Source organism: Pelodiscus sinensis, chromosome 3 (assembly GCF_052426305.1).
Source record: "Pelodiscus sinensis isolate ZL-2025 chromosome 3, ASM5242630v1, whole genome shotgun sequence".
In the NCBI taxonomy this organism is placed as follows: Eukaryota; Metazoa; Chordata; order Testudines; family Trionychidae; genus Pelodiscus; species Pelodiscus sinensis.
In genome coordinates, this window is record NC_143054.1 from 85,480,980 (window position 1) to 85,498,960 (window position 17,981).

At 43.7% G+C, this 17,981-nt stretch overlaps 1 protein-coding gene across 2 annotated transcripts in view; it reads left to right on the forward strand.

Moving 5' to 3' along the window:
• The first annotated feature begins 6,314 nt into the window (after positions 1–6,314).
• RFX6 (regulatory factor X6) overlaps positions 6,315–17,981 on the forward strand; it is a 57,095-nt gene continuing 45,428 nt past the window's right edge. For both annotated transcript variants that reach the window (XM_006123056.5, XM_014573630.4), the window contains exons 1-4: positions 6,315–6,947; positions 7,439–7,595; positions 9,482–9,605; positions 13,458–13,519. In XM_006123056.5, the coding sequence (XP_006123118.3) occupies positions 6,764–6,947; positions 7,439–7,595; positions 9,482–9,605; positions 13,458–13,519 (527 nt within the window). In that variant the 5' untranslated portion in view covers positions 6,315–6,763. The remainder of the gene's footprint in view (positions 6,948–7,438; positions 7,596–9,481; positions 9,606–13,457; positions 13,520–17,981) is intronic.

Below are 17,981 nucleotides of genomic sequence, written 5' to 3' on the forward strand. Positions count from 1 at the left end.
GTGTAGACATACCCTGAGTGATATAAGTTGTAGAATACCCAGCTGAATCAAGTGAAATCAAGAGAAGAAAAAAACTGTTAGCCAAACAGCTCCTGGCAATGTGCACAGTAATTATATGGACAGGATGCACATCTGATGTGATGAAGGAAAAGGTCTGCTATCTGTGGAGGTAGTAACTGACAATGAAGAATATATAAGAAGTCAGTCAGAATAAAAGGTCATGTAGTCGCAGTAACAAGCAATGTCTGTCTGTATATCCCACCAAAAAAAGTAGAAAACAAATGGTCAAAAACAGATTTGAAAGATTTACACAGAAATCAATGTGCAGAAAGTAGGGGAGAGCAATCAAACACTTTAGCAATTAATCTAGATTAATGAACTTGTGGCTTGTAGAAGGATACCTCAAATGAGACACAAGGTAGGTGAAGTAATAATGTCTTTTATTGGACCAACTATTGCTGGTGAAAGAGACAAGTTTCCGAGTCTACACACACCTCTTCTTCAGTCCCAGTCAAATACAAGGTATTAGCTCACTCACCTTGTCTTTCTAATATTCTGGAACCAACATAGCTACCGAAACACTGCAACCTACAAGAGAGAAACGGCATAATTATGAGGGCATACACACAGTCCTTAAGGCTTTGTTATATTCATAACAAAACTGACCAGCAGAACTGCACCGGAACTGCAGAATGTGTTCTGAAAAGCAAGGGATGGTGGAGCATGTACTGAGTGCTTGCAAGAGCCTAAGTAGGAGGAAATACATGAAGAGGTGCAATGAGGTTCAGGAAGAATTTTCTCTGCAGCTTGTGTGGCAAGTACAGATTTAAATGAGCCATGCAGAATTATGGCCATCCAATTGAAAGTGCTTTAGAGAATGAAGAAGCTATGATTTTGTGGGAACTGGTAATTGTAAGATTATATATACAGGGTATATACAGTTTGTCAGTCAGATCTGGCCTGCCAACCTTTTTAATCTAGCCCAGAGCCCGCCCCACCAGAACTCCTTGGGCACGGAGCAGTTCCATGCTGCTCAAAGTGGCTAGCTGCTCCATGTAGCTCTCCATACTGTGTGCAGGGGGGAGGAGGGCTTTGCACGCTGCCCCCACCTGCAGCACAATCTCTCAGGTCCTACAGGCCAGAAATTGGCCAATTGGAGCTGAGAGACTGTGCTGGTGGCGGCAGGCACCTCGCAAAGCCTCCACCACAGTGCATGGTACAGAGAGAGGTACAGACCACTTTGAGTGGTCTGGGGCTCTTGGCAGGTAAGGAAGCCATCCTGAGTGTCCCGCTAGGCTGCTGGCTGAAGCCACCTAGACAAGCGCCTCTCGACCAGAGTCCATTTCTGATACCCACCCCATACTGAATCCCACCTCCCTGCCTCAGGTCACCATCCTCTCCTACCCCATGTCACCACCTAAGCCCTCTGCACTCCTCCATCCCAGGTCACAACTCCCTCCCCACCCTGTACACCCTCCTACATCTCGCCCTGAGGCCACAATCCTCTCCTGCAGCCATTCTACCTCCTGGTCCCCGCACCCCAATCCTCTGCCCCAGATCACAACCCCTTCCTTCATCCAAACTCCCTCTCAGACCCCACACCCTCTCCTGCACCCCAGTCCCCTTCACGGAGTTCCCTTCTGTACCCAATCTCCTTCCCAGAGTCTGCACCCCTCCATGGAAAAGTACAGCCCTCCAAAATCCTGGACTGGCCCCTCCATTGAAAATTATTGCCCCACCCCTGGTATAGAGCAGAGGATGCAAGAAAGCGGTCAGACATACTGCTTGTGCAAAAGAAGACAAATAAGCCTATGTTAATTGATAGTGATGTGGCAGCAGACAGAAACAAAAAAAGAACCAAGAAGAGGAGATGGTGAGGTATGAAGAATTCTGCCACAAAGTGGAACCTTTAGTACAGACTAGAACAAAGACGATCCCTGTGACAACTGGAGTGATCCCCATGGGTATGATGAGCAGCTTAAGGGGCATGTTAGGAGCACAGAACATCACAATCAGTGCCCTCCAGAAGGCTTGGCAGGCCAGCACTGTCACGCACGGTGGGAGAACAAGTGCATTTGAGCATCTAAAATGCAGCAGTTTTGCAGAGGCTTTAATACTGACTGCCCAAATCTATGGGGTTAGTTTGCTCTCAGGAGGTATTGGTGACTCATTGAGATACATATTAAAAAGTAGGGTTCTCCTTTTTATGCATATAGATCTTGTAAGTTGTAAAGATTGCTTTTTAAAAAAGAAATCCCATAATGATGTAACACTGAGGGAAAGTAATAATAATATGGAAGCAACATAGCTTAAGGAATAGAAAGTAACAATTTTTGCGTCAGCACCCTGGCTAGCCTGGAAGAAAGCAGATTAGCCTGAGATGACAGTTCAGGCTGGACTCTGGAGTTGTCAAAGAGAAAGATGGAGCTCAAAAGAAGAACAAGGAGGTTAGCCCCAGGAGTAAGGAAAGAGGGTGGATTTTGATAAAGTTATAAATTCCAAATGCATTTTTGCTTTTTCTGCTTTCAAGGAAACTGTTTTTACACACAGTAACTCCTTACTCCAGCATAATTTTTCCTTCCATAGATTAGTTTAGTATATCATCAATATGTAGTTTTCAAATAAAACCTGTTCTTTATATTTTAGGCTTATTAAAGTGCACTATCTAATGAGCATTGGCAGAGAATAACTTACAGTTAACTATTACCTGTATTTATAAAAACACTTACTTATTTTATTTCTATTAATTATAGAGTAGACGTGTTTGCTCACATAATGTGGCACTGGATGAAATACTAGTTCTCATCCATGCAGTGTGTGTTTACTTAGGGGCAGTAGCCCATCCTATTTTCTTTCTTTACTATTGCAAACAAATGCTTAGTTTTATTTTAAGGTGGCAAATCCACAGGGCAACCTTTTACTGACTTTAAACAGACAAATAGATGGCTGCATATATGCACTAGACAAAGGTTACTAAATCCACTGAACATTTAGATTTGGTAAGCTGTGGTTCTTTTCAGAGAGAGAGAGAGAAAGAGAGAGTGTATTTTCTACAGTAAGAGGGCACAGCACATAGGTAGCCATAACTGCCTGATTGCACCAAAGATGGAAGCCAGCTGGCCCTGATTCACCACTGTCTCGATCCATTTCTGCACTGTGGTAAACTTATTGATTTCAGTGGAGTTACTTCAAAGTAATATGGGAAGAATCAGGTTCTTGTACAAGGAACAGTACATTGAATTTTGGGCCCCTCATTACCAAAAAGACGCAACACACTAGTGTGCTCCAAAAAGATGATCACAAATAATTAGGAATTAGAAGGATTTGCTTTAGAGCAGTGGTTCCCAAACTTTTTGGCATCATGCCCCCTTTTTGATTTTTGTGAAACCCTCACCCCCCACCCCTCAAAAAAGGCACTGACCAGAGCTAAAAAAACAGTTGCTGCCCCTTTAATTCCCGGGACCAGTGTAAAAAAAAAAGGTGTCGGTACTCCAGGGGAAAAGTTGATGACCAAAAAAGAAAAAAAAAGTTGCCCTTTTAAGAGCAGAGCAGGCATTACCCTTTTAAGGTGACCATTTTGAAGTCTGCCTGAGATGCTCCATCCTCCCCTCACCCCAGCCAGCCCAAGCTGCACATATTCCAGTGGACACCCGAGCCAGGGAAAACAAAATACCGGACATTTTCTGAATTTTTTTGCTGGATGGACCAGGCTCTTTCTTGGGGGAGATTGACAGGGTGGGGGCTGGGTCGCCTCAGGGCCCCCGCCCCGGAATTTCTTTATGCCCCCCCTAGGGGGCGTGCTCCCCAGTTTGGGAACCTATGCTTTAGAGCAAATGTTGAAAGAGCTAATGACTATGGGCTAAATCTCAAAGTATTGTCTCAATGAAGTCAATTCACAGTGACGTTAAAAAGACCCATTCTGTTCTCAACTTATACCTGGGCAGTGGAGTTGTAACAGCGAAACTAGGAGTTGAATCTGGCCTGATTCGTGCTCTGGCTGAGTAAAAACTGAAGTATAAACTAAGTCAGGATGTCAGGACTTGTCCTTGTGTCCAACTGCAGACTAAAGGCTGAGGACAAGGGGACATGGTAGCAGTTTATAGATGTATGAACTATTAGGAAGGGACAGAAATTTTAGAGGCTCACAGAAAGAGTTAACAAGATGAAAGTAAATAAGGGAGGATTAGGCTGAATATGATTTCCCGGCTGTGAGATCTTTTAGGCTGGGGAATAATATCCAAAGGGAAATAGGGGAAAATATCATCACTTGGTTACAGGCTGCGGACTGAATGGCTAAGTAGCAGTTCTGCAGAAAAGGACCTGGGGATTACAGTGGATGAGAAGCTCGATATGAGTCAACAGTATGTCCTTGTAGCCTAATGGTATATTAGGGTGCATTAGAAGGAGCATTGCCAGCAGATCTAGAGAAGTGATTATTCTCCTTTATTCGGCTCTGGTGAGGCCACATCTGGAATACTGTGTCCAGTTATGGGCCCCCCTCTATAGAAAGGATGTTAACGCATTGGAAAGGGTCCAGCAGAGGGCAACCAAAATGATTACGGGGCTGGAGCGCATAACCTATGAGGAAAGACTGAGGGATTTGGGTTTGTTTAGTCTGCAGAAGAGAAGAGTGAGGGGGGATTTGATAGCAGCCTTCAACTTCCTGAAGGGAGGTTCCAAAGAGGAAGGAGAGAGGCTGTTCACAGTAGTTACAGATGGCAGAAACGGAGCAATTGTCTCAAGTTACAGTGGGAGAGATCTAGGTTGGATATTAGGAAAAACTATTTCACTAGGAGGGTGGTGAAGCACTGGAATGGATTACCTAGGCAGGTGATAGAATCTCCATCCCTAGAGGTTTTTAAGTCTCGGCTTGACAAAGCCCTGGCTGGGTTGATTTAGTTGGGATTGGTCCTGTCTTGGGCAGGGGATGGACTTGATGACCTCCTGAGATCTCTTCCAGCTCTATGATTCTATGCTTAAGTAGAACGGACTGATCACTAAGAAATGTACTAGTGGGAACAATCCTATCCTGGTAGAGGAATGACTGGGATGATCTCATAAGCCTTTCCCATTTCTAAATTCTGTCATTCATATTCACAGTGTAGTGCTGAGTCTTTGACATATATGTCTGCAGATGAGGCTGGCTTAGCAATACCACCTGTGTAGAGTTGATGCTGTGGTCATGAGGAAAGGCTGAACATCCTCCCACACTTGGGACACCTTGCATCATCTGAAACCTGCAGAGAGTTGGTAGAAGCCAGTGAAGTTAGAATGGCAGGGTTCTGCCACTTGGCACAGGTGTGCATGATGCTCTGAGGTGCAAAGGTGAGGGAGATTGGGAGAGTGTACTGGAATACCTGCTTCAGGAATCATAACTAGCAGCCTAAAACTGGAAGCTGGTGCCAGTGAAGAAGCCGGGCACCACTCTGCTCTCACACTACCCCTTCCTTGTCCTTAGTGCTAGAGTCTCAATGCTAGAGTTCCTTAGCCCTTGTACAAGAACAAGATAAGCAAAAGCAAAACTCTTTGTCCCTCTCCCCTTTCTGGCACATCAGCCCAGAGCTAGGAAACAATCTCGAGCTCAGCCCATGTTAAATTTGTATTCCTGTACCAGAGCTGTTCTCCCAAGGTAACAGGAACTGGATTTTCCATTGCACAGGCAATTCGATCATTTCAACATTCTGATATGGAACCAACATAATAATAAAAACAATTTAAAAAAACCAGAAATGTGCTGGGAACCGAAATTCTCCCCAATAAATTAATACATAAATGTGGATTGGTTGCAATGTTTCATTTCAAGAAAATTACAATATTTCATTCCGATTTGGACAATTTGAGGTTTTTTAATGGAAAGCCCTCCCGACACAAGGTTCCTATCAGCTCTGGCCTGACACTTACTAGCACCGCAAATCCATGTCCCGTTAAAAAGCCCTGCAAGGAACAGCAAGGGTGGGGCCAGAGACCCACCTTTAGGAAATGGCATGTATGCAAGCCACCGTCTTTCCCTGATCTCTCGGTCGGACTTGGGACAGGGCAGCCTGGCTGCGACCCAGCGCCTGACAGCCTGGCTGTGTGGACACAGACAGACAGACACACACACACACACACACTATATGAAAGGCGGGCTCCCCCCCCTCCCCCCCCCCACACACATATACGCGCTGTTAAAGGCGGGTTTGCCTGACACAATCTGGAACAATTGTGCTGCGGGGTTAACCATTAACTCTGCCCCAGAGCTGCTCCCCGCCGGGTCCCCCCACGCCCCCAGGGCTAGAGCTCACCCCCTTTCTGTCCTCGCCGTGACGTCGGCTCCCAGTTCGTCCACACGGCGGCTCCCACGGAAGGGGGCTCTTGGCTGGGACCGGCCCCCCGGCGGGGAGGGCTGGGGGACGAGCCAGGCGCCTGGGGCTGGCAAGCGGCATAAAGGGCGCGCAGGCAGCGCGGCGTGGGGCGCTGGGGCCGGGCCGAGCTCAGTGGGGCGGGGGCACCATGCAGCCTCCGTGGGCGAGAGGTTAAGGCGAGCCTGCCCCCGACGTGCCTCTCCTGCGGCCGCTCCGCTCTGGGGCTGGGATCGGGGCGGGGGGCTGATCTGCAAGCTGAGCCAGAGCGCCCCGGGGCAGCTGTCTGCTGGGGGGGGGGGGGAGCAGAGCCGGCCCAGGGGGCTGATGTCCTTTGCCCCCAGCCCTGCTGAGCTCCTGAGACGCCTGCCCCGTCAGGGGGCCGCTGCTCGCATGGCCGCGGCTGGGGAGCAGCGGGGCCAATGAAGAGCATGGCTAAGGCGCCGCAGGGAGAAGGCGACTCCTTCCTGCCGCCCTCGCAGAAGGGGGCGCCCGGGCTCCAGGAGGATTGCTATGCGGGCCTGCTCGCCTACCCCGCCGCCGCCTCGCTGCACAGCCGAGAGCAGGGCGAGCTGCAGCCCGGGCTGCCCCTTGGCATCAAGTCAGGTAAGAGCGCTGCGCGGGCACCTGCCCTCGGAAGAGCATCGGATCGCGCCTCTAGCTCCGCGCCCACCTGCAGGCACCGGCCCGAGCTCAGCGCGCCCCTGGAGCGGGGCGAACCAGTAGTGCTAGATAGAGAGAGAGATCCCTGCAGTCCTGGAGCTGAGCTTGTCACGGTCATCTCAAAGCCAGGAGCGTAGTGCCTGCTCTGTACCGTTCCTGGCGGGCACAAGTGGCAGACACTGTCCGTCCCATTCGAGGAAGTGGCATCGATAAGTTACGTGAACTCGATAGAGCCTAACTGAATTCATCTCCGAACAAAGGTTACAGCTATGCAATACACTCGTGTGTGGAGATCTAGAGCAGTGCACACACAGAAAGAGCTATAGAATCAAAGGAGAGGCATTCAGGACTGAATCAGGGAAATCAAAATTACTCTATGCAATGGCAATGTAATGATGCACTTGGATTTATTTTCTTTTCCCCCTGACACTCAGAAATACATTTTAACAGTGAAGTCCTTTCCTCGGAAGAGGAAGATACAGATATCCATGAGAGTAAAATCAAATCCTTGGACAAAAACCTGTCTCCGAAGAAAACCATCACACAGATTATGAAGGATAAAAAGAAACAGACACAGCTCACACTACAGTGGTAAGGCTCTTACACCACCTATCCACCAAGCACACCTGAACTATACAGAATCAGTCTTTCTTTCTTTCTTTCTTTCTTTCTTTCTTTCTTTCTTTCTTTCTTTCTTTCTTTCTTTCTTTCTTTCTTTCTTTCTTTCTTTCTTTCTTTCTTTCTTTCTTTCTACAAAGTCTGAGTGAAATCTGTGTAAGAAAGCTTTCCCAAAGGAAGTTACTTTACTAGCAGAATTATTTCTATTGCTGTACTATGGTGCATAGGTAAAGTGAATCAATAATTAGAATATGCAAGAATTTGGGCCACAAAGGAAATGTAAGTGGATAGAATACATGAAATTGTTCTCTGCTGTCCATTTCACAGTATTTGCCATTTGATCTGGCGCTGTTTTGAAAAAAAAACCCAAACAATTTATTTGAAAACATAGCCCACAAGATGTCTGAAGTAGATTTTCTAGGGATTATTTAGGTGGCTGTTATCAGTTTTAATGTAGATTGTAGTAAAATGGAACTCATATTAGGAGGTTGTCTATAGGAGAATAAACCTATTCACAAATACTTTCACTGCTACTAATTTGTTGCAGATGAACATACGCAGTATGATCCAAACCCCTAAAACTGAAAGCAGTTTTTAAGCATGAGGCTCCTAAGAGAAATATCCTCTTCTGGATACCAAATAATGCAATATTAACCAATCTATGATTTAGAATTTTATTTCAATAAGCTTCTGTTATCCCTGCCTATAAAAATAAATAGGTGATAACCTTGAAAAATATTAATGAAAATGGTTTGAATTGTCATGACTTTGGCCATTTTACTGAGTTGTAATGCAATCAGCCATGGTTCCCAGCTTTGAAACCCTGATTTTACTGTATTTTATTTATGCAAAGAGAACACACCCAATAACTATCCTTATTTGGTAAATATTCCCTTTGGCGCATTGTCGAAGTCAGGGAACTCTTCCACTGAAGTCAGCAGATTTTTGTTACAAACTGAAGGTTTAGCACAAGATTACTTCCTCGAACTGTGAAAATCATATAAAATATACACAGGGCTGCATTTCTACTGCAGATTTCTGAGTCTGGTTTAACCTAGGGAGTAGGATTTCAAGAGTGTTTTCTAGAGAAAGACCTTGTTTGCATGTATGTTATTTGAGGGGGAGAGAACGGTTATATTCGAATAGTATTGATAACAGTGTAGGGTCGAAACAGGCCAGATGTGAAATTGCTGCCAGACTGAGAGCACACAGGTATTCCCAAATGCCATAATTACCTAGTTCAAGATGGAAGGAGACTTCATTCCTTGAGGAATTACCTTGATGTCCATTCCAGTTAGCCTCTGTGTCACTTTTAAATGAAGTGGCAAGGTATTAAGAGATGAAGGCTTACACCCTTTCAAACATCAGGTGTAGACGAGGTTGTGCCTGAATTCTAGTTCGTGTGCTCTCTAAATAAGCATTTCCACTGTCTCCTAAAACTGGTGTTTTAAACCAAGGTTATATATTGAACAAGTCCAGGATCTAGTTTTAGGCTCTGTATCAGTCAAAGCAATTGGATAAGGATTAAAATTATCCTTGAGGGTAAATCTATTGTATTTTAGTGAGTAACACCAAAGAGGAATTCTTCCTATTATTTTGAAGCATTAGTTATTTTTCTTTATTGCTGGATAAGAAAGCTGAAGCACTTATTGTCCTCCATAAAGCTTAGCAGATGACAATACGCCTTTTGATTCCTCCATCTTGCAGAAGGTGATGTACAATATATTACTGACTTGTAAGCTATAGTGAGAATGCTCAGTAAAGTTTGGAGAATGAGCAGTGAAAAAGAACGGAGGAAAAATGAAATGGGGAAACATAAAGAATAACTTTTCATACTGGTTATTGTTTTTACTCTGCAGGCTGGAAGAAAACTACATCGTATGTGAAGGAGTTTGTTTACCAAGATGCATCCTTTATGCACATTATTTAGACTTCTGCAGAAAAGAGAAGCTAGAACCAGCCTGTGCTGCAACATTTGGGAAGGTAAAGAAGAAATGTCTGGCTGTTCGTTGTTTGTTAGACTAATTCTTCTACAAAATCATGTTTAACTCCTCTTATGTTATCATGACTTTCAGAAATAAAGAGGTCCTTATGCTTTCTAGAGCCTCTGCCTTTGAATTAATTGGGTTCAACTAAACCTATGTTCTTCCCTCTAAACAGGGTCTTAACAACTTCAAAAGAATGAAATTAAGATTCCTTTTGATTTGCACTGTGAAATCCAGAAGAGCCATTCTTTCTCGGGGGCCTTTGTTTTACAATGAGACACGTGATATAAAAAGCATAGATTGAGGGATTTGGTATACAAAACACAGCTTTTACTTGCCAGCCTATAATGCAAGTAGAGAGAGAAATGCTGTGATGTTTGGTAGGAAAAGAAGAGTAAAGAGCAGAATATGTTTCTTCCAGGTGAAAAACTGTTGAATCCCCACATTTCAACTTCTCCCACCCAATGAGTGCTAAAATCATTTAATCAGTGACAGATATGGACTTTCCAAATTAAATCGGATACAGTTAGTGAAATAGAAAACCAAGAGTGCATCATAGATCAATTTTGTAAAACACCACTGATCCATTCAGTTTGCTCACAGAAATGCATTAATCTAATGAAATAACCATAATGGAAATCAACTCCAAATTATAAAATGTTCATTAATCATGTTTTGTTATCTATGTTGGATATATTGGGGGAGTTCCACATCTCATGTTCATTAAATGACTTCAGTATTATTGGGAAAAACAACAACTTTCCACTTACAAAGTATTTTTATTGCAAATTTTATTTTCGCTGCTTATGGGAGCAAAGGACTTTTCATTTTGTATCTCTGCTGCCTTAAGCATCATTGAAACAATTATTGACAAGGAAAGATGATTAAAGCACTAGCCTAGGAGTTGAAAGACATGGGTTTACATCCTTGATCTGCCACAGACTTCCCGTGTGATCTTAGGCAAGCCACTTAATCTCTCTGTGCCTCAATTCCTGGTCTATACAATGGGTATCCCTTCCCTCTTTCACTGTGGAGTTATGAGGATAAATACCTTAAACATTATGAGGCACTCTGACACTGTGCCACGAGGGATGGTCATACATATGAGAGAGAGATTGAAAGAGATTTGTATGTCTTAGCCTTTAGATTGCACATTTAGGCTACGTCTACACTGGCCCCTTTTCCGGAAGGGGCATGTAAATTTCACCAGTCGTCGTAGGGAAATCCGCGGGGGATTTAAATATCCCCCGCGGCATTTAAATAAAAATGTCCGTTTTTTCCGGCTTTTAAAAAAGCCGGAAAAGAGCGTCTACACTGGCCCCGATCCTCCGGAAAAAGTGCCCTTTTCCGGAGGATCGGGGCCAGTGTAGACGCTCTTTTCCGGCTTTTTTAAAAGCCGGAAAAAAGCGGCGGACATTTTTATTTAAATGCCGCGGGGGATATTTAAATCCCCCGCGGATTTCCCTACGACGACTGGTGAAATTTACATGCCCCTTCCGGAAAAGGGGCCAGTGTAGACGTAGCCTTAAAGTAATAAGTCAACCCATTGCAAAATAAAATATTGAAGGGCCAAACTCTGCCATTCTTTTTAGGGTTATTGGTAATTTTGTTTGTGTAAGGATGCATGAGCCTATACAGCAAGATTAATGTGAAATTACTGTGTTTGAGTCAAAGGGAACTGGAGCCAAGCCTCCTGAATCTTATTTCTAGCTTTGCCTCTGATTCTCTGTGCAAGCTTAGAAGAATTACTTACCCTTCAGAGCCTCAGATGTGTAATACTACTATTTCCTGCTGAGTGAAAAACTGACCCAGTCAGTGGTCACAGAGTGCTTTGAGATTCTAGATTCTATCTAAAGTCAAATATTCACCTGCAGAGAGCTGGCATAGCACACCCGGTGAATCTGCATCAGAAGGATGGAAAGCATTCAGTCATTGCATGCTACTGTCAGTGCAATTCTGTTGTCAATGTTTTTTATTCAGACATACATTGCAACCAGTAAGGTCTAGTTTTTCAGTGAGCACCCCACTCCCATACGCTGGACACAAACCCATTGGGAAGCACAGGCCCTGCTCTTGTTAGCACCATCTGTTTGAAAGAGAGTAGGTGAGGGTGAGGACATATCTCTTCTGCCCTCACTCCCCCATATACACCAGCCAGCAAAGCTGGCCTGCCAGGGAAGAGAGCACCCACTGCATCCTCTTCTCAGGCAGGAGAGCTTTCCTTCTCGCACGAGTCAGTCTCTTGACGTGAGGCCCTAGCAGGTGCAGTAGGGCCAGGCGTGGGTGTTAAAAGCTACCCTCACCTACTGAAATGTTTTAGCACTGTGTGATGTCATTTCTCATGTGCGAGTTAGTAGGTCACCCCAGAAAATTCCTCCAGTCTTGAACGGCCCAAATGAGACAGACATGATTTGAGAGTCCAGACCTGCTGCTGCACTGAGGTGCTTTCTCCAGCATTGCAGCTTGGAGGGAGGTAGGGGAGAGGGAAGGAGCCATTTGCCCCTTCCCTATTCCCCAAGGTCTCCAGTTCTGCCATCCTCTCTGCGCAGCCTCGGCTCCCTCTCCCCTACTGCTGCTTCCCTCTCTCTTCCCCAGTCCAGAAGCACTTTCAAGTGCTCTCAGGCTCCTGACAGGCTTCTAGGCCTGGCTTCTCCTCTTTCCATTTCCAGTGCAGACCCCTGCAACCTAACACATTCTAGCCCACATAAGCCTGGTGCCTTCCTTCCTCACCTAGAGCCCAGACATACCACACAGCACCTGCAGGAGTAGAAACACTGCTACCATCCTTTCCTTCTGCCTAACGGCCTCCCTAGATGTTTGGGCAAAGGATGCAGTACAGCTTATGTGAATAGGTTGTTCCTGAATTAGTGTTCTTGGTGACAAGTGAGAGGGAGATTGGGAAGGAGTGCTTGTGGGGTGTGTATGTGTGCGTGCGTACACACATTTATGGGGACATCTGGAGTTACAAAGTGGGATGAGTGAGGGTAATAAGCCTCCTAATCTTTCAAGTTACTTCTATTCTGGGCTCTAGAAAACATAAGCAGTTTGTTTGATGGTTTGTGGTTCTTAATAGCATTGAAATAACATTTCTCAGTCATTAATCACAAATGACAGGTTTTGGTGTCTGCAATGTGGGGATGAAATTCTGGATGCTGCTGGGACCGGGGCCGTGCAACAACAGTGCACCCAGGTTCCAGCCCCGGTGCTCAGCTGGCTGGACAGCATAGTCCCCTGGCCCGAGCCAGCCCCAGGGATCAGTCAGCTGGGAAGCTCAGTCCCTGATACCCCAGTGCTTGGGCAGACAAGCTGCACAGTCCCCACTGTTCTAGCCAGCCCTGGGGATCTGGTGGCTGGGCAGTGCAGTGGCTGTATTCCTAGCCCTCAACTCCCACTACACCTCTCCAATCTCCTGCCCTTCCCCCTCAGACTCCACAGTCCACAGCTCTTACCTCTGCACCCCCCCAACCCTCATCCCTGCCATGACTCCTGCATCCTGCCACATCCCTAGCCCCCTGCCCTGAGCTCCGCCCCACACACCCCAACCCCCTGCCCTGAGCTCCCACACTCCATCCCACACTTACATTTCTTACAGGACTGTCCTATCGCATCATCCCCCACCTCCTGCCTTGATCCTTCCCTCCAAGAGGGTTGTGATAGGACAGTACCGGTAAAAAAATTAAGTTACTTTCACCCCTGTTTTATACTACATGTCTACTCTTTATTTTTAATATGTTCGGGAGTAAATATTTATCCACTGTCCTACATTTGCTTTTTCGAGACAAACATTTCAGAGCCACTGACAAAGAAAGCATGCCCTTGCTAGAAACTAATATGCCTCATTTCTCAATAGACCATTCGGCAGAAATTCCCCCTGCTTACCACACGGCGGCTTGGGACAAGAGGCCATTCAAAGTAAGCCATTTTATCCATGCATCCACATAGAATATAAACTGTCCAATATTGCTTCTCTGTCTGTATTGAATGCATGAAAAATATGCATTCAGATAACTAGAGATACAGATTATATATTGTGTGTGTATGTGACAGAGAGAGAGAGAAAGTTGAAAAACAGTCTGAATTTTAGAAAAACTATTGCAGGAATGATTTTTAAATGTAATTGCTTTTTCCAGATTTTCCATTAGTTGTATAATGTCCTGGATCATTTGTGGTATTTGCTATCCTTGGTCAGGTATTTGTTACAATTGCTTATTTTTGCTGGGAAAATTGCATCATTAAATTACGATTGTTATTAGTCTGATTTTCAAACTGGCCAACTTTTCATTGCCATTTCCAAATTACAGACAGTAAAGCTTCAGGTGAAACTACTAGAGACAGACATTTGGTGCTAAACCTGGAAGAAATGCAAATTACCTTTGTTAAGGACAGTTTTATAAGGACTTTGAGAAGTTCACAATTGTATAGCTGCACACTTCTTCAGTCTAATCAACTTGTTGGTTTGTATATCAGGTCTTTGGAGCACTGTGCTTTAAGAGTTAGGTTTCTACATGTGTGTCTGTGATAAGGAATTCTCATGCCCATTGTGTAAATGATGTCTGTGTTGTCCTGCACATGCATTTGTAGCCCTAGACAGAGCAAGTGTAGTATTCTGGTGAATCTCATGGTATGATGGCACCTTTACCTTTTGAGTACCCCAAGAGTTTTGAGGAAGTGTGGATTGAGATCTGCATTGTGATTTGATTTTGGTTTAAGAATATAAAAAGCATGTTTTTTCATGGATTGTGTATGTCCTTAAGGAAGTAAGGAGCAATGTTGTGTATTGATGCACCAATACATTACAGGTGTTAGGAAAGCACATTGAGCAGGTGCACAGTGGTCTAAATGATTCCATGATGCACAATTTACTGAGTAACCAAGAATTAGGTGTGTCAGTAAACTTTTTTCCCAATATCAGAAGTTACTGATGCAACAACATTCTGTGTTTTTTGAAAATAAGATTGTCTAATAGGCTGTTCTACCAGGGTAGATTTGAGCTTTTAAAGTGCCTTTACAGGGGAATTTCTATACTTACCAATATTTTGAATTTGTAAAGTTTGCACTTAAATTTAGAATTTTGAAGATTTTCAAAAGTGAGTGGGACATTTTTCTGGTAAGAGGGGATTTGATTAAACTTTATCATTCTAATAAGGCATTGATCAAATAAGTTAGCAGAGCTCAACCTAGAATCCAATTTAGTCAAGTTCTTACCTGTGACTCTCTCTTGGCTTCAGAAGTTTTTCCTCAGATGCCCATGTTGCTGTGAGGAATGTTATGGGATAAAAATGGCATCCATGTTTCTGTGAATAAATCTATCCGTACTAATCAGTACCTGTAGTTACTCAGGCACTTATTGAAGAAGGTGCTTAAGTATGTGTGCGCTTTCAAATACAGGCATAGTCCCAGGATTACTTTCATGCTTAAAATTATGCATGTGTTTAAGTGCCTTCCTGAATCAGAGTATAGGAAAACAGATTTGACTCAAAGAAGAGATCACAATAGGTTGATGGTTTATTGAGGCAAGACTGAAAAACAAAGACACGTAACAAGGAAAAATTCACTAACAAAGATGGAAAACCATAACAATAACAGTAATAAGAAAATTCAGACCTCTGTTTGTTTGGTAAAAGAATCTTTGTGTGTGAGAAATTTCAACCTTACTATTTAATAACCTGTAAAACAAAGCATGAGATAGAAAGGTGATTTGCAAAAGAAAAACGTAAAGTTTTGTCCTCCTGGAATTATTTATAATATATAAAGATGGTCGGAAGGATGTTAGTTGGTTGTTTTTTAAGATTTTTTTTATTGTTGCTTGCTTGATTGCTTGTTTGTTTGTTTGTTCATTTGTTTACATACTTTAGAAATATCAGGAATGGCAAGCTGACTTCCTGTTTTTTCTGGAGAGCTAACTGGCGAAGCCATATATGGAATTTAGCTTTAGGGTTTAATAAAACGTGGAGATGGCATTCAGTTTCAAATGTTAACAACATGTTTTGTCTCTTGAGTGTGTCTCAGGCATTGAAGTTAAACAAGTATTAACAAAAACAGAATGAACCAAAGTGCTTTAAATAGTCTGAATAAAAAGCAATTCTCAGCTCTGCTAATCAGATGTCACTTGCTTCATTTCTCTCATCTCATAATCCTACCAGTTTTCCAATTCTTCATAGTTTCCCAGGAAAAACAGGGTAGACAAGACATAAATGTCTATTGTAGATGGAGATGGAGAGGCAAGGCAGCGGGAGGAAGCCCGAAAACCTTTCAGGCACTATTAATATATCACCAAAAAAAAATTAAAAAGTGGAACACAAATTCTCCTTTTCCCTTTGAAGGTCACCTTTAAATACTGAAAGAAAGTTTTTGGAATAAAGTTGTTATTGGAAAGAATCCTGTGTTTGTTAGCTGTCCTAAGGGTGGGGGGAAAGGTGATTGTGTGCTTTAGTGAAATCTCTTATTGTAGCAACTCAGGTCATGGCTATGGGCATCTTGATGTAAGTGTGGATGGATGTATTTTCCCAGAACTTTGGTTTGTAACGTATCTTATACAGACTCCTAAATTTTCTGCTGTTGGCACTGAGTGCACCAATAACGAACTAGATCATGAATTCCCCAAACTAGTCAAGTCCTACTAAAGGCCCAATGAATCAGGAATTTAGCTTCAGCCATTCTATTGATATTATAAATCAGAAAATACTAGAAAAAGTCCCTAAAATGCACCTCTTTTTTGGACCTGTCATATATAATAAATAGGTTTCCAGATTTCATTCCAAACCTTCAAAGTCAATTGGGCCTTAAGAAAATATCGTACATCTATAAAATGTCAGGTGCTTTGGTTTCTGTAAAGCTGAAGGGGTGTTTAAAATATGCATTTATAAATGGAGATCTAGCTCCAGCCTTAATTGAGTAGAGGCTAGTGTCATTGCCCATTGTTTCTTTTCTAAGACATTTTAAAATATTAGTACAGAAATACAGCTTGTCCAGCATTTACTCAGCAGATTGCACAGACTCATTGGCCATAACGGTATGAGTCATGGTTTTATATGGATTATCAGCTCTTGAACAGTTTCTTCCAATGGGTTTTGCTCAAAGATCTGGCATTGGGATTGTCTTTTTTTTAAATGTTTTGTTGTTGTTGTTGTTGTAGTTCTGAACTAATCATGGGACTGAGACGGGTTGGATCAACCTACGTATGTTGATCAGGGCTGTAAATAATTTCACCACACAGTTTCTAACCCCTGGTTGTTAGATGTGGCTAGGTAAATGGAAGAATTCCTCCATTGACCTACCTGCATCTCTCAGATAGGGATGCTAAATATCGATTAATTGAATAGTTGAGTAACCTCGTAAAATTTTATCAGTTTGTCGACTATTCTATAGTACCTGGGGGTTGGGCCGGCAGACACTGTATCAGAAGCAGCAGCGTGGCGTGCCAGATGGGAGCTAGTCTGTGAGGGGAGAGACTTTGAAAACCAGCTCCCCTCACGAACCGGCTGCCTGTCACCCTATGCTGCTGCATCTGAGAAAGAGGCAGCAGCGCAGGAGGGCAGGAGTCCCTGTGTAGGGGCGGGTCTGAGCTCCTGGACCCGATACGAGCCAGAACTGAGGTGGGCTGCCTTCCCAGCCGGCTCCTAATACACTTAAAATGCAGAGTTGTAACGGGGGTAGGTCCTGGACCCGTTGCAAGCTAGGACTGAGCCAGGCTGCTGGCCAGCTTTCTAAAAAATGTACTGGCAGGGATAGAGGAAGAGGGAAATGTGTGTAGTCTGTTGCATTAACCTACAGTATATGCTTTTGCTTATCGGTTAATCAGTTAATCGACTATAATATTACATTCCTACTCTCAGATGTGAAAAATGTCATGCCCTGAGATTCACAGGTAGGTTGACTTAATCCCAGCTGTAGACACAGCTAGGTCACTGGATGACTTCTTCCATTAGCTTAACTATCTCTTTTCAGAGGGGTGGATTACCTACATCAGTAGAAAAAAAACCTTTCATTGAAATAGGAAGTATCTATTCTACACTACAGCAAAATAGCGGCATAGCTACAGTGCATCAGCAGTAGTATAAACACAGTCTAACTACTCACTTTAATAAAAGTAAACAGGTTACTGCCTGGCCTTGAGTGAGGTTAGGCGCTACTGGGCAGAATGTTATCATGCGGACATGTCCATGGGGAGCAAAGCCAGGCTCTTTGGATTAGGTGCAGTCATTTCCTAGCACTCAGACTTTTCCTTTTAAAGAATGTAACATAATGGAGTTCTAATTTCAGTTCTATGGTTCGGATACTTGGTTATTATTTTTAATTGTATTAGTGTAGCATCTAGTCATGGACCAGGAAACCATTGTGCTGGGTGCTACACAAATATAGAACCAAAAGACAA